At 60.0% G+C, this 16,198-nt stretch overlaps 1 protein-coding gene across 4 annotated transcripts in view; it reads right to left on the reverse strand.

The window, feature by feature from the left end:
• Positions 1-16,198, reverse strand: part of KIFC3 (kinesin family member C3) — a 35,877-nt gene continuing 19,679 nt past the window's right edge. For 3 of the 4 annotated variants that reach the window (XM_030848005.3, XM_030847998.3, XM_060288487.1), the window contains 16 exons: positions 12,342-12,407; positions 11,723-11,866; positions 11,361-11,600; positions 10,658-10,831; positions 9,995-10,142; positions 9,782-9,912; positions 8,496-8,607; positions 7,031-7,212; positions 5,880-5,984; positions 3,676-3,806; positions 3,063-3,186; positions 2,705-2,834; positions 2,376-2,605; positions 1,852-1,986; positions 1,295-1,403; positions 1-610 (listed from right to left, as the gene is read on the reverse strand). In XM_030848005.3, coding sequence (XP_030703865.1) covers positions 585-610; positions 1,295-1,403; positions 1,852-1,986; positions 2,376-2,605; positions 2,705-2,834; positions 3,063-3,186; positions 3,676-3,806; positions 5,880-5,984; positions 7,031-7,212; positions 8,496-8,607; positions 9,782-9,912; positions 9,995-10,142; positions 10,658-10,831; positions 11,361-11,600; positions 11,723-11,866; positions 12,342-12,407 — 2,187 coding nt within the window. In that variant the 3' untranslated portion in view covers positions 1-584. Of the gene's footprint in view, positions 611-808; positions 838-1,294; positions 1,404-1,851; positions 1,987-2,375; positions 2,606-2,704; positions 2,835-3,062; positions 3,187-3,675; positions 3,807-5,879; positions 5,985-7,030; positions 7,213-8,495; positions 8,608-9,781; positions 9,913-9,994; positions 10,143-10,657; positions 10,832-11,360; positions 11,601-11,722; positions 11,867-12,341; positions 12,408-16,198 lie in introns of all 4 variants that reach the window. The other variant, XM_030847999.2, reaches the window with a different exon arrangement.

A 16,198-nucleotide genomic window follows, 5' to 3' on the forward strand; every position in this document is an offset into this window, starting at 1 on the left:
TTGTGTAAAAAGGTTATTTTAATAAGTAAAAATGCCTAAGCTTCCAAAAGTTCTTAAATAGGATTTCAGAGGGAGGAAAATGTCAAGAGGCCAGTGGGCAAGGCGATAGCCTGGTGCCAGGCACATGAGGGGGAGCAGCAAGATCGCCACCCACTGGCCTCCTGCCGGCCATAAAGCCAGCCCGGCCCGCGGCGGCGAGGGCCGTGCTCCTGTGTACACCCAGGAACACTATATACACGCCCAGCGAGACACTCTCCTCCCTGGGAGCCAGGGAAGAGTGGCGCAGGGCCGCCCACCAACCGCCCAGTTCCCACCGTTCCCGTGCCTTCTGGGGGCTCCTCAGCCCACCCACTAGGGAGGGGCCCTGCAGGGTGGGGAGGGCTGGGCCAGCCCATGCCACCTGCGCCCAGAGCCACAGCCGAGACAGCCTTTCCTTCTGAGCGTGTTTCTTATCTCTGAGGGGAGACAGGCGAACGAGGAGCCTCCACTCTGGCCTCTGCCTTGTGGGCTCCAGGCGCTGCAGCAGGAACAGGCCAGGCAGGCATCAGGACCCAGTACCTCGTCCGGCAGAGTGGGCATGTCCATCACACAGGCAACGGCCTCGACTTCCCTGCAGGAGGGGGAGGGTTCGTCAGCACCAGGACTGTCAGCCTCTGTCCCAGAGCAGGAGGGAGCCGCAGAAGCACACAGGCAGCAGGCAGCGGACCCCAGACCCCGCCCTGAGCAGCCAGCTTCCCGGCACAGCCCTGCAACCCGAGGCGGCCAGGCGGCTGGGCGGGCAGCCCTGGGCTGCGGGCCCGACACTCACCTGGAGACTTTGCAGCCCCAGCCGTCAGGCTGAAATCAAAGCAACAGGTGTCTCACCGGTGGGCCCGCCTTGGGCCAGGACCCCCCGGGACCCTGCTGCCCCCCTCTCCCTTTAGACTCAAACACTCACCAGGCCCTTCTGTGAGTGGGCCAAGCTGGAGGCTGGAGCCCGGCTCACTCCTCATCTGGGACAGGTGAGCCTTGTCCTTTCTACCCCCCCGGGAGCCAAGGCCTGCCTTGGACAGTGTATCGTGCATGAGCCCAACCAGCCCAGCCTCAGAGGATCAGAGGATTGTGTCCTGGGCCTCCTGTCAGCAGCCCTGCTAGGAGCCCGGAGGGCTGGACCGAGCACTGTCTGCCCTGGCTACTTCCCAGGGCCAGGGAAGGTTGTGAAACAGGTTCTGGAGAAGTTTTATAAACTTAAAAAAAAAGGAAAGAAAAAGCCCATTCAGATAAGGAAAGCCTGGCCCACTCCCTAAAGACTCACCCGAGGGCTGCAGCTTCCTCCTGATGGACCCTGGGCGGCTAGTGGTCCCAGAGCCAGGGGCCGAGTGGGCTCGTGCTGAGGGCTGTGGCGTCTGGCAAGCTGGCTCCCACTGTGGGCAGAGAAGGGCAGGTGGGTGGGGCCTGCTGCCCTGGGTCTGCCCCCTACCCCACACGTTTCCCCTCCCCAGCCACCTGAAACGTTTCCTCATCTGCAAGATGGACATGATGATGGTACAATAACCATGGGGGGGGGTGTGAGACATCATACATAAAGAAGTGAACTAGTTACTACTGAGCGCCTGTGTGCCAGCCTGCACCCGCCCCCGCCCCACCTCCGACCAGCTGATGACCCCCACAGGTACCTCTGAGGCCAAGAAAGAACACCTGGACTAAAGAGGCTACTGGGTTTGGGTTCAAGTTCTGGCTCCAGCCCCTCTGGTATCTTCCCCTCCTCCACCATTCCACACTGTCCTCCCCTCCAAACCCTCCCTCCTGCCCATGACCGGGATGTCTATGACCCAGTACTGGCCTGAGGCAGGCCTGTGGTGGTCCCCGTACCTCTAGATGCTCCTGGCTGGACCAGGACACGAGCTCTGCCCTGCGGGACCCGGGGCCTAGCTCCACGGAGCGCACCCTCTCAGCAAACTTGAGGGAATAGAGCGTCTCACTGGTGTTCTTCTCCACGGGGGACACCTAGGGGACACGAGAGCTCACTCCCCACCCAGCTGGCCGGCTGCCCTCGCAGAACTGGAAGGAGCACCAAAGGGAGCCCACAACCAGGGGACTGTAGAAGGCTCCCTGGACAAGACTGAGAGGGAGGGGAGCAGGAGGGCAACCAAGGTGGCAGAAACGGAGGAACTTGCCAGGCACACGGTGCACGTGGCCAGGTCTGTGGGGAGGCTGCGGGGGATGGGAGCCACGTGTCACTGACTTTGGAGCCGCTGATGACCGGAGGCTCTTCCCTGCACAGCCTGGGAGGGTACCTGGGCCGCCGGGGAAGGTGGAGGGGGTCCCTGTTCTTGGAGCTGGTTAAGCCCCTACACGCTAATGGTCACGCCATCTGACCCGCCTGGGGCCCTCACCTGCACCACCATGAGGGTCTTGCTGTCCCCGCTGAGCGAGTCCTGCAGCAGGTAGGTGAGCTTGGAGTTGCGGAAGGGCACGTGGCCCTGGCGGGAACGCAGGGCAGCAATGACGTCCCCCAGGGCCGACAGCGACTTGTTGATGTGCTGTGCCTCCCGCAGGCGGCTGCCCTCAGCCCCCGACTTGCCCACGCGCTCTGAGCCGGCCAAGTCCACCAGGTTCAGCTTCCCTGCGGAGAGGGTGCTGGGCAGGTCAAGGCTGCCCCGGGAAAGGCCGGCGGGGGGGGGACGGGGGTGGCTCAGGCCAGGTGGCTGGGGCCCTCACTCACCCGTGGTGCGGAGACCGGTGCTGCCGTCCACGCCGTGCACCGTCACAATAAGCAGGGCATGTGAGCGCGAGCTGTGCTCGTTCAGGTTGGTGAACTCCGTGGTGCGGTTGGTGTGGCCGAACTCAAACACCTGGGGCCCGGGGAGGGCAGAGTGAGGCACAGGGTTTGGAGTGGGGTCCCCGAGTACCCCTGTGAGGGGGCGGCACCCTTTGCCTCGTCCAGGGGAGGAAACAGGCTCAGAGAGGCCTGGGGACCTGGCAGAACCTGCATCCGACCCCCATCCTGTCCTCCGGGGCAGCTCTGCTGTGGGCAGGGTCTCCCCAGCCTTTCCCCACCCCCGGCCCCCGCAGCCCCACACCTTGTTGATGTCCTCCACGCTCTGCACCTGGAACTCCGTCAGCCCTGGCACGTACAGCTGCCCGCTGCCGTCAGGACACAGGCGGATCTCCAGTTTCTCCTGGGGCTCCTGCCCCAGCAGGTCCCTGAGAGCAGGAAGGACGGTCACTCCCTCCTCGCAGTCCGCCCTCTGCTTGCACTGCACCCACCCCCAGCCTGGAACGTTCCCCCAGCCATCACACTTCTGGAAGCCTTCCTGGACCATGGGGCTCTGCGCTCAGTCTGCTGAAGGGCAGAGATGGAACGTTCCCCCAAAGTCCTGGGGTGCTGCTACTCCTGCCCCCACAATGCACTGAGCCCCTGTGGGCAGGTCCTCCCAAGACCCCACTCTCACTCTTCACCACCTGGTGCAGCCTGCAGGTAGGGTGAGGACACTTCAAGGGGAAAAGGAGTGCCTTTGTCTGGGTATCCCAGGTGGGCTCAGACAGCCCTCCTCCTCCTGCCTGCTAGCGCGGGAGAGGGGCCTGGGACCAGTGAATCCCCTGGGCTGAGTCAGGACATACATTCAGCTCCCACCTAAGGGCTCCCACCTGAGGGGCTCCCACTCGAGGGCCTTCCGCCTGAGGGCTCCTCACCTGAGGACCTCGTTGTAGATCTCGGCCGCGCTGACGGTGATGGTGTACTCCCAGTCAGACGCCTTCTCCTGCACCTCGGAGAAGAGCAGCTGCAGGGCCCGCTGGTTGATGCCTGGGTTCTCGAGGGTCCCCTGCAGGCAAAATCAAGGCCCCGGTGAGCCAGGCCTCCCCCCACCACATGGGCTGGCCCGTGCAGATGCTCACATGGTATCTGTGGTCCCCACCTGCTCTGGCTACCCCTCACAGGCCAGCCTCCCTGACTGAAGCTCCCCACCTGCGTGCCGGTCTGCCCCCAAAAACGCCCTCCACCAGCTACAAGCAACTTCACCTCCTTGGGCCTCAGTTTCCCCGCCTTTAAAACGGCCCCACCCTGCCAGGATTGGGCCTGCACACAGGGGCTGCTGATGGATACCGGCTGTGGTGGGCCACCTGGGAGGGGGCACCGGGAATGTACGATTGTATGACACGTATGAATGTATGACAATGAGGGGCTCACTGTCAGGTAGGCCGTGAGCCAGGCTCTGTGGGTGATGCAGGGGAGGCACAGGCACAGCTGGCAAGTGAACTGGGGCCGGATGGGCTGGCCGGCCTTTCTAGAAAGAAATCTGGAGTCCTCACCTGGGCCTCCCTTATCATGGCACCTCCCACCCTCACTTCACTTCTGCCACCGGGGCCTCCTTGCCGGGCCTCAGTATCCTCCCCAGCACGCTCCGGACTCGTGGTCCCAGCCCTGCTGTTCCCTCTGCCCGGAGGGCTCTTCCCCATTCTCCTCTCCGTGACTGGCTTAGGTGTCTGCACCAGTCACCTCCTCAGGGAGGCTTCCTCTCCCTCCAAATGCCCGATCCCTCCCTCACTGTTGGTTCCTCATACCTGGCCGAAGTTTCCTCCCTAGCACCTGACAGGACACATCCTGACTTGCCGTGTGCACTGCTGTCTCCCCACTGGTGGGCTGGCTCCGCGGGGTCAGGCACCCTGGCCACGGCTGTGCCCCAGGCACGGTGCCTGATGCACAGTGGGGCTCAGCAGGGATGTGTTGGAGGATGGAGGCCCCTGGTGGTCAACTCTGAGTACCCAAGACAGAGCTGGGAGCCTAGAAGGTGCTGCACGCACCCCTTCCCCTTCACCTCCCCATCTCGCTTGGCCTGCCCCCTACTAACCAGTCTTGCCAATCCCAGAACCGAGGGAAAAGAAGGTCCAGATTGGGGGAGAAAGGACCACCATGACAGTCTTCCCAAAGGTGCCTAACAGACTGGGCCAGCAGGGCCCTCTGGCGCCCATTGTTGGGACAGCAGGAGACCCGCCCCCCTCCCCTACCTGGAGAATCCCACAATACCCCCCTTAAGAGCCAGGGAAATGGCTCCATTTTTATCTACAGTCAAGTTTCTTCCTCCTCTCAACCCCCCACTCCCAGCCACATCCCACAGAGGGGGGCATGGCACAGGCAGGGAGATGAGGCCCTGGGAGCTGCAGCTAAGAGCTGGACACCCAGGACTTCCCTGGTGGCGCAGTGGCTAAGACTCCACGCTCCCAGTGCAGGGGGCCCGGGTTCGATCCCTGGTCAGGGAAATAGATCCCACACGCACATCACAACTTTTTCACGCGCCACAATTAAGGAGCTGGCGAGCCACAACTAAGGAGCACACGTGCCACGACTAAGGAGCCCACCTGCTGCAACTAAGACCTGACAGGACCAAATAAATAAATATTAAAAAAAGAGCTAGGCGCCCCACAAGAAGTCTGGCCAGTCTCTCCCACTGCCCGGGTATCTCCTTGAGGGCCAAGATCCCCCCCTCATTCATCCTGACACTCCCAGGGCCCAGCATGGCAGCTCTACGACAGAAGCCCAATAAATGTGTGTGGGTGAAATGAAAGCCAATCCTGAGAGACGTCACAGCAATCTTCCCTGGACTCTGGGCCCAGGCCGAGACCCGTCCGAGGCCAGAGGTTGTTGTCAGCACACCCTCCCCTCCCCCATACCTACCGGGACCATGCAGGTGTGCTTGGGCAAGGCGCCCCCTCCGCAGGCCTGGTGCCTCGGGGCTAACATGGATAACTATGGGCTCTGCTCCAAGGTGGTTATGAAGACCAAGTGAGGCAAAACACACCCCACGCAGAACCTCGACACTAATGAGGGGAGCCCCCATCAATGGCAGCAAGGGGTTGGGGTTCACTCTGGATCCCCGCCCCATCCAGCAGGTACCCACCTCCATCGTGTATGTCTTGCCAGCACCCGTCTGGCCATAGGCAAAGATGCAGACGTTGAAGCCGTCGATGCAGGAGGTGATCAGGGCCTGCACCTCCTGGAACACCTGCAGAGGGGACGTGGGATGGAGGGTAGGTCCAGGGGCCCCCACCAGCCACCTCCCCCTGACTGCTCCCCTCCCCTAATACGGCACCTGTCATCGTGGGCAACCAGCTCATTGTGGAGGAATCTGTGACTAATAAGTCACTTCCACTAGGGTTAGTGGGCAGCCTCATTGCCGAAAGACTGAAGGGAAGTCAGGGCAGTAATTACTGCCCACCAGCACCTGAGGAAGGGGCCGCCCAGCCCAGGAACTCAGGAGCCCTCCCCCAGCTTCTCCCCCTCTCAAGGTGGGTCAGCAAACGAAGGCCGAGAAAGCATGTGCCTGGCACCTCCACGGGCCGGCTGGCCTGCCTGCCTGCCAGCCAGCAACAAAGGACGGGGGCAAAGATAAAGCCCAGCATGGGGACCGGAGGGCACGGGCAAAACAGGCCTCCCAGGTTGGCCCTGGCAGAGATGAGGGAAGAGTGGATGCTGAGAACACGGGGCTCCCAGAGGCTGAGGGCTCCTCCCTGAGGCCTGGGTGGCAGCATGGGAGTCCCTAGGAAGACCCATGGGACTGATAGAGGAGGTGCTCCTGGCTGGAGGGGACTGCCTCCATGCAAGCCAGGGTCCTGTGGATGGGCGGGGCCACATGACTGGGAGGGGCTGTGAGAGTGCATGTGGCTGAGTATGGGAGAGGAACCATGTGAGTGGGAGAGGCCCTGTGAGTGGGTGTGGCTATGAGGGTAGGAGGGGTCACATGGGTGGGATGAGCCTGAGAGTGGGTATGGCTGTGAGGATGGGTGGGGCCACGTGGGTGCCCTAGGCTATGTATGGATCTGCCCTTCTTAGCAGAGGCTTCCAAAGCTCCCAGTTTACCTTCCCACCCTCTTCTCTCCTCCAGAGGTGAAAAGAGAGGGACCGTGGGGCACTGGGCTTCTCCATCCTGTCTGCCCTCCCTTATACTTATTTTTGTCCAGCTCCCAACATCTCTCCCTCTACAGGTGAGGTGAGTCTGTCTCCCCCTCCCTCCACTGTTCTCTGTCCCTCTCCCCGAAGGGCCACACTCACGTCCTGCTGTGAGGCTTTCGGGGAGAAAACTTTGTCCAGCTCAAAGGAGACGGGCTTTCCTTTGTGCAGCAAGTGAATGATGGAGTCGTCGTCGGGATCAAAGGTCACAGCATTGGTCGCCTCAGGTCCTTCCCCATCCTCTTTGGTGACTGGCCGGACACGGGCAATCACCCGGATGTTCCCTGGATTGGGTGGCGGAAGAGAGAAGGGTACAGACCAGGTCAAGACCAGACTGCCTCCACACTGGTGTCCGTTGGCATCTGGAGCCGGCTAGTGGCTCAAGAGCCCCCTGCCTTCTAAGTAAGGCCCCCAAGGGCAAGGTGGCCCACAAAGATTTGATCAGTCACTCACACTATAGTATGAATTAACGTATCAATACATTTTCTTGCTGAGCAAACCAGTTGACAGTAGGAGCCTCACCTTGGGGACATGGAGGAAAGGGCAGTGGTGGGGCTCAGACACTGCACCCAGTTTGGGTGGGATACCAAAATGGACAACTCTTTATACACCTGGACTTCAGTTTCCTCACGTACACAACGAGGGGATTGGATCCCAGCAAGCCAAGGGGCTTATTCTATCACTCTAGAAGGGCACAGTGAATGCCAGGACAGGGCTTGGGAATCAGATGGGCAGAAAGGACCAGGCAGGAGATGGGCACAGGCAACAGGGCAGCCCCAGGGGTGTCTGACGCACAGATCTGATCATGCCACCCCCTTGCTTCAAGCCTTTGGGTGGGATCCCAGAGTTCCTGGAATGAAGAGAAAACTCCCCATCACATCTAGCACGGCCCCACCTTCCCTTCACCTGTCCACTCCACCTCACAATCCAGGTCTCAGCCCTGGTTTTATCTCCTACGGGAAGCCCCCTGGACACCCTCAACTGTCAGATACCCAGGGGCTCTCAGAGCCCCTCCCCAGCCTGGGTAAAGGGGTAGTGATGGGGTTTTCTGAGTGATTAATGATCACTGTCTGCTCGCCCCCTGCTGAAGTAACCACCATGAAGGCAGGGACAGGTTCTGTGGTGCCCAAAGCCACATCCTCATTGTCTGGAACGGCACTTGGCACAGAGCAGGTGCTCCCTAGACCTTTGTGCCGTGAATGGGTGGTGTCTCAAGCTTGACCAGGCCCTAGATCAGAATAAGTGGCATTCTAGCCACCCACCACCCAATGCTTCAATACCCTACCCCTCCGCCACCTGGTAGCCTGCCATAGGCATTGGGCAAAGGTTTCAGAGTTGAACAGATCCAAGGTGGACCATTCACTAGCCATGCAGTTTTGAGCAAATTCCCTGTGACGTCTCTGTGCCTCGGTTTCCTTATCTACAAAGAGGGAATTACAAAAGCTCCCCGATGACAGGGCACAGCTCCAGGGAGTGGTGCTGGGGGCCATGGGGAAGGACAGGATCACTTCCGAGGCAGGTCAGGGCTCCCTCCGCTAGGCGCCCCCCGAGCCCGCCCAGCGGTCACCTTTCAGCCGCACAAGTTCATTGTGGCACTTCTTGCGCAGCTGCAGCTCCCGGCGGTACTTGCGCAGCAGCTCCTGGTTGTTGCTGTTGACCTCGTCGATGGCCTGGCCAATCTAGTGGGGGGTGCGCAGCACCATCAGGGGCCCAGCTCCACCCGCTTTGCTTGCCCGGCTGCTTGCCCTCTCCCCCTCCCCCCAACAGTCTGCTCACTGCCTCCTGCCCTGGACTAAGTACCTGACATGCGCTGTCACACGTCACATCTTCCCAATAACCCCTCTGGGTAGGTACTGCGAACAGGCCCATTTTACAGAGGAAGAAACTGAGCCCTAGAGAAGCTAAACCAATCTCAAGGTTGCCCTGCAGATGAGTAAAGAGCCGGGACTCAGCCCTCACTCCACAGCACCAGCACTTGACTACATGATTCAGCTGGACCCAAATCCCAGCTCTGCCCTGAGGACCTGGGGGACCAGAAGCAACTGGCTCAATGTATTCAAGCCTCAATTTTCTCATCTGTAAAATGGGGATAACAACATCTAACTCGTGGATTTGTAGGAGCTGGTAGGTAAAGATCTCCAAGTTACATTTCATAAGGAAAAGAAACAAGATGCAAGCCACACATACACCTGCTCCCCTTTACTGGGTGAAAGGGAAGTGCGTGTCCACGTACATATATGTCAACAGTTTTCAGCATGCTCAGAACACCCTTTGGGGGAAATGCTGGGAGACAGGCCTCCTTTGGGGAGCTGGCTGGGTGGCAGAGAGAAGCCTTTCCTTTTCATCTGAATGCCCTTCTGGAAGGTGGGTACTTTCAACGTGTCCATGTATTATTGACATAATTTTTTAAAGGAGAACTATTTTTGATTCCCAAAATACATGTCTCTCTACCCTGCAGAGCTGTCATACAGATTCAAGGAGCCGACGGCTATAAAAGGCTCAGCACGTAGGAGGCGCTTAAGAGACATTGGCTATTCTCATACTGCACAAGTACAGCTTAAAAAATTAAATTAAACCTAACAGATCTAAGGACACGTGTAGCATGTTTGAGATATAAAGATATGCATAGCACATATGCGATACAAAGATATATGTGACATGTTTGGTTTACACCCGAATACCTGCTCTTGACCAGACTGTTTTTCAAATGGTCTGGGGACAGCAGTGTGTGTGTGGGACAGGAGCTGCCATCTGGGGGCTTTGGGTTTGGGAAGGGCGCGCTAGGTGGCTGCTGCATCTGCCCAGGGGCTCCAAGGCCTCTCCCAGCCCCGCCCCGCCATGGCCTGCACTCACCTCGGCCTTGACACTCTTGAGGGCCTCCTGCAGCAGCAGCGGGAAGCCGCGCACCTGACGCTTGAGCCCATTGTAGTCGTTGGTCAGGGTCCGAAGTGCTGGCTGCAGCGTCAGCAGGTTGGTCCGGACACCTATGGAGACACAAGGGGTGAGAGGCAGACAGGGCGAAGGGCTGTGGCGTGGGGCAGGCTAGAGCCCGGCTGCACGGCTCACCTGCCAGGTTCTCGTGCACAGCCTTCATCTCCACCTGGGCTCTGGCAAAGGCCTCCTCGATGGCCCGGTTCTTGTCCTCCTCCAGGGACTGCATCTCCTCCAGCATCTGCCCGTGTGCCCGCTCCAGCTCCGACTCGTACATGGTGATCTGCAGCCAGGGCCAGAAGCTTAGTGCCGTGCGCCATGCAGAGAAAGAAGCCCCGTCCCTCACGCCTTGCACACGTGCACACACACACAGGTGGGGTAGGGTGGCCGTCGCTCTCCCTGAAAGGGCTGGGAGCTCCGTGCAGCTACTTCCCGGCATCAGCCCAGCACCAACCTGGGTCCTGGCACATAACACAGGTCACAAGCCACAGGTCCCAGGAGAGCAGGGGAAAGCATCTGTTATGACACCGACTAGAGCACCCTTCCAAGAGCCTGTGTGCCGGGCCCTGAGCGAATCTTGTGAATAGGTCAAGCCCCACTGGGAGGTGCGTTCTGTGATCAGATCATTTTACAGATGAGGAAACAGAAACCTGCCCTTGGTCACATGGCCAGTGGGGAGAGGAGGGACTGAAACCCAGGTCTGTCGAACCCCAAGTGCTCAGCCGCTGCACTGTGCCAAAGGCCAGTCTCTGGCGTTGGGGCCCGGCGTGCACATGCTGCCCCGATAGACGTGCACACCTGCGCCCGGAGCTGTGCGGTCAGCTGATGCGAGCTCTGCAGCTGCTGCTCCATCTCCTTCAGCACCTGCCTCTGCATGGCCACCTGCTCCTGCAGGTGCTGGTTCCGGGCCTGGGACTCACTGAGGGCCTGCTTGGTCTTGGACGACTCCACCTCCACCGTCTTCATGACATACTGTGAGGGGAGGGAGGGGTGGGTGCATGGAGGTGCGTGGGTGCCTTGACCTTACCCTGGGACCCTGGGGGGCCCCTCAGGAACATGTCACCAACGGCCTGCAGAATAAACTAGAGGAGCCCCGAGGTCTGGGCTTTCCAGAAAGCTGCAAGGGCCTCCTGGAATCTTCTCATCTTAATGAGCCCACCTGGAGCCCGGCTGTGGCCCACGACTGGGCCCAGAACAGACAAGAAGGGCACAGACGAGGGCAGAATCTAGCGATGCAGCACGTCCATGCCCGGCACACAGCGGGCACCTCAAGCATCAGTTGCTGGATGCCTACATGGCCTGGCCCTGGACAGCAAGAAGGGGAAGGGGCCAGGTGACAGCAGATCTGGAAGGATTCCTTCAACCCCCCGCACCTACTTATTCACCAAGACAAGCCCCTCCTACGTCCAGCCCATCCTGGGCTCCAGGGACCAGAGTTGAGGTGTGGCCCAGGTGCGCGCGGGGCACCGCAAGCGGTGCGGCCGCCTGGCCCCAGGCTCACCTTGACGGGCGGCGACTGGGCCCGCAGGCTGGCGATGGTCTCGTGGCTGTCACGCAGGCGCCGGCTGAGCCGCTCCTCCTCCTGCGCCTTCTCGGCCAGGCAGTCCTTGAGCCGCAGCTCCACCTCGGCCAGCCGGTCGGTCTTCTGCTGCACCTCCAGGTTCAGCTCTGACAGCAAGCCTTTGTTCTCCGCCACCTCCAGCTGTAGCTGGGACAGCTTGTCGCGGAGCTGGGCGCTCTCCTGCAGACAGACGGCCGCGGGGGCCGGGACAGGTGTGAGACCAGTGGGCAGGATTCAGCATGAGGGAGTGGGGTGACCGTTGGGAATCGAGCGCCCCGGGACCGCCCTGGCCCTGGGCCCACCTGGCTGTGCTCGCAGCCTGTGCAGGGCACCGCAGGCTTGGCCCGCATATCCTGCAGCTCGGCCTCGCAGCGCCGCATCTCCTGCCTCAGTCGCTCATTCTCCACTATCAGCAGGTCCCGGTGCTTCTCCAAGTCGGTGCCTCCCTGCAGAGAGCCAGAGCCAGGGGTTGGGGGCGCATGTGGCGAGGGCAGATCAGGGGGAAGGACGGAGCGGGGAGGCAGACAGTGCAGGGGCAGGGGAGAGGGGAGAGGTGGGGAGACAGAGAGAAGGAGAAAAGAGAAGGAAAGGCCAGTGATGGATGGAGAGAAGAGAGGAGGGGCTCCAGAGACGATAAAGACAAAGGCAGAGGAGAGGAAGAGATGCAGGAGGGTGGTGAGACAGGAACTGCTCCCGGCTGCACCCCACCCCCTTCATTCCATTTTCCTGAGTGTGAAAGTTACAAGGAAAGTCATATTTATACACAGAGTTCACACTCCTACTTTACATCAGCAAATAAGAATTAACCTCCCTCCTGTTACGGGTCACACCACCTCGTGGGCACAGTGAGTGGTGATAAGTACATGGGGAGCATCACCCCCCCCCAGCCCCGCCCCGCTAGGATGGCGTGGTCGGGCTCACCAGCTCCGATCGAAGGCGGCTCACTTCCTGGGCCTGGCTTATGAGCTTCTGCTTCAGGTGTTCCACCTGCCAGCACAAAGCCGGGGCACGCTGAGCCTGGATCCTCTCCTCCAGCCCACACCCAGGCCTCTCGCCCAAACCCAGAGCCCCAGTCCTCCCTGTGTTCAAGCATCAGGCCACCCCTGGGACTCTAGGTGCAGAGCACCTGGCCTGGTCCTGACAGCTCTCAGCACCCTCTCCCGTCACAGGACCAGCCAGTCTGGGCTCACAGGAGAGTCCGGGGAGCGAGTGCAGCCGAGGTGACCCCTGGGCCAGCCTGGGCCCACGCCAGGGGCAGCTCGCCGGGGGACGCAGGAGGCTGACTCTCCGGATGCCTGCCTTTGCACAGGCCCTGACCCACGCCTGAACCTACTTCTGTATTTGTCATTTAACATTCTTTAAAGGGCCTCCAAAGTGTATAAACTCCAGGCACTACAAAACCTGCATCGGTCCTTGACCAGCCCCTAGAAGTTTCTACTTTGAGTGGTTCCTGGTGAGTCTGTCTGTGGAGATGGGCCTGCCAGTGACCAGGGCACATCTGGGACCTGCCTCCACCCCAGCTCCCAGTCTGCCTTGCAGGAGAGCTATGGCCAGTGGAGGCTGTTAGAAAGAGAAGGGGTGTGCACCCCATCAGGAGGCAAGGGTGACCTGGTTCAATCAGAGCCCAGGGAGGGGAAACCAGCCCCGAGAAAGAGCAGGACCCCAGGATGGCTGCCTGCCCTCCCCGCAGGCCTAGACCCTGGTTCCACATCAGCGCACCTCCAGGAAACTCTCCCCCCGGGAAATAACCCAAAATGCAGACAAAGACTTTGGCACCAGCGTTCATCGGAGCCTGTCTGAGCTTTTTCTTGTAGAACATTCTGTGTTGATCGCACGGAACCTTGGAAAAGGTACAGTGAGAGTCAGACTCTCTCTGGGGGATAAGGAGGTGTGGCTTGCACAAGCTTTGGGCTCTTGTTACTAAACATAAGGAGACAAAGCCCACCACCTACAGGGGCCACCAGCCAAGTAAGGCAGGTGAGGGGCAGTGCAGGACTAGATGCCCAAGATCCACCTGAAGGAGACAGAGGACTGCAACTGGGGGGGGGGGGGACACAGGCCCAGTGTCATCAAACTTCTGACCTTTCAAGAGAGGCCAGACATTGGGATTTTGGGGGTGTGTGTGTAAAATCTCCCCACTACGTATGGCTGAGACATCATCAACAGTCTGTGTGCAGCACGAGCTCAGAGCCAACCGTCTCCTGGCGCTGGAGAAGGCGGCTGGACTACAAATCAGCCTCTGCTTTTCTGAGCAAGTTGGGGGAGGGCCATGGGAGCGACCCCACCTCCAAGGAGAAGGCCTGTGACACCAGGGCTGCTCACTCGTAGCTGGGGAGGCAGATTCCAAGAACACAAGACCCAGAGAGGGGTTGGGAGACACAACCTGGCTGCCCAAGGCCTCCTGGTGGACAAGCAGGTGACTTAAGGGCTGCACCCGAGAAGGTCACCTCTGTCACCTGCTCCATCAGCACATTCCTTCCTAGCAATGTGCTGGGCATGGACCAGGCCAGGCAGCAAAGCCCGTGCCATTTCTCTGCCCGCTCCAATACCCCCTTCTGTTAAAAGCCTGATACACGGAGCCTCAGTTCCTTCGCCCTGGAGGGGAGTGAGGGACAGTTTGAATAAGGCAGCCTTTCATTCCTTAGTCATGAAATTGGGAATAACCTCAATGCCCAGCATTAGGGGAATGGTTAGGCAGATTGCAGTATCTGCACTCATAGACTACTGTGTAGTCGTTACACTCATGTTTATCAGGAGTTTTAAATGATGTGGGGAAAACCTCCTCAACATATTAAGTCAAAGAAAAATCCAAAAACAAAATCGCATATGCAATACAAAAAATAGAGGGCTCTGGACTATGGAATGATGTTTGACAAATTCTTCTTGATTTGCAGTAAGTTTTAAGTCTCAAAGAATATATATTCCTCTTGCACTCCCCCCACCCTGAAATAGGTGGAGTCTACCTCCTTTTGAAAGGTTGGGGTCCCCCTCCTGCCTCCCCTCCCTCAGAAATCACCCCAGGAAGATCCACTTGCACGGAGCTTGCACGGTGCCCCAGGCAGGCTGCTTCCTTGGCACCGGGCTGGGTGGGCTCGGACCTTGCTTGTCCCCAACACCGCTGGCGCTCAGACCCGATGCAGTGAAAGTGGGGTTTCCCAGTGTTTCCTTGGGAGTCAGGATGCCTGCCTGACACCTGCCTGCAGCCCAGTTCCTGTTCTCTCCTTACATCACAGTCGGAACGCTGGGCGCTCCTGGCCTCTGTCTGGAATCTCTGAGGGGCGCCCCAGAAGGAGGCGGCTGCCCCACGAGGCAGGCTGGGGGCGGGCTGGAGGGATGAGGAAAAGGCTGTAAAAGACCCCTTTTGTCAGAAATGTCAGGCACTCGTCATGTCCTGGCTAGTCTCGGGCAGCAGAGGAGCACGGCCCACGGACACCGCAGGGCGTCCGGTCAGACACAAACCACCCCGTGGTGCGCGGTGCCTGCGCCCTGCCGGCCAGTTCCACGGGGGGCTGAGAACTAAGGAGGCGTGCTGCCCAGGAGCGGGACCCTTGCCCTCCACCCCCGGGGGGTCGGCTTCGGGAGGGCCTGCAGGGAAGACAGCAGACTTCTCCCAGCCTGGGAGGGAGAACAGGCGAGTCTCTCAGGGTCAGGGAAAACAGTGAGCACAGGAGATGGAGACAAAACCAAGTACGGGAGGAGGGCTCGGAGCAGAGACGGGGAGTTGAGGGTGAACCTGACCAGAGAGCGGGGCCTTCTGCGGAGGGGGCCCCTGCAGGCACGCCCTTCACCCACCCAGTACAGCTCTGAGTCAGCGACGGTGCCTGCATCAGTACGCAAGGGGTCGGCGGGGGGTGGGGGGGGCCTCCTCCATCAGCTCTTCGAGAGGTGCCCAGCACACCCAGAGACACTCAGCACGGAAGTGACGGCGAGGGGGCAGCGCACTCACTCCTGAGTGCAAAGAGCCAGGCCAGAGGGGCAGGCAGGCTCCTGACCGGCTGCTGTGGTGGCCCCCCGGACAGCACAAGGTCAACCCCAGGGCTGAGAAGGGACCAGGCTGGGTTTGTGCCACAGCCCTCCCTGGGCTCAGGCTCCTAGTCATGCTGAGAAACTGAGCCACAAGCCTGGTGCAGGGGGGCCTTGAGGGAGAGGGAGCTGGTGCCTGTCTGCTGACCGACGCAAACCCATAGTTACATCTCCCAGCAGAAGCGGGCTCAGCGGAGGGTGTGGCTGCCCTGTGCCAGTCTGTGTTTTCCCAGCTGTCTGCTCCTCTCGACACAGACAACCTGCTGATTAGCCCCCAACCTCCCACCAAGCCTGGCCCTCCATCATCGGCTGTCTTCTGAGGAACGGAGGGCTCTCCCAGTGGCAAGACCAAGGCATTGCTGAGCTGGGAAGATGAGAGGGCCTGGGATCCAGACGGCCCCAAGGAAACGCAGCCCAGAGGCCTGAGGGGCAGCCCCGGGAAGCACCCCATCCTGTCCCCAACACACTCCCCCTCCCGGGAGACCTGACTCCTGGTTACCTATGTACATGAGCACTGACCAGGCCCGACTGGCTACATCCATCCCACCCTGCCTCCACTGCTGAGTTTTCACATTTGAGTCCTTCTGCCACCAAGGGGCTTTGGGAACATGGACTCTCAGGCCAGACTGCTCGGGTTTCTAATACAGACATCACCCTACCTCGCCAGACAATGTTGGACATGTCTCAACTCCACCGTGCCTCTCCATTTCCTTAGCAGTAGAATGAGGCTACCTCACTGAGGAGGTCTGGAGGAT

The sequence above is a fragment of the Globicephala melas genome, chromosome 19, assembly GCF_963455315.2.
Source record: "Globicephala melas chromosome 19, mGloMel1.2, whole genome shotgun sequence".
In the NCBI taxonomy this organism is placed as follows: Eukaryota; Metazoa; Chordata; class Mammalia; order Artiodactyla; family Delphinidae; genus Globicephala; species Globicephala melas.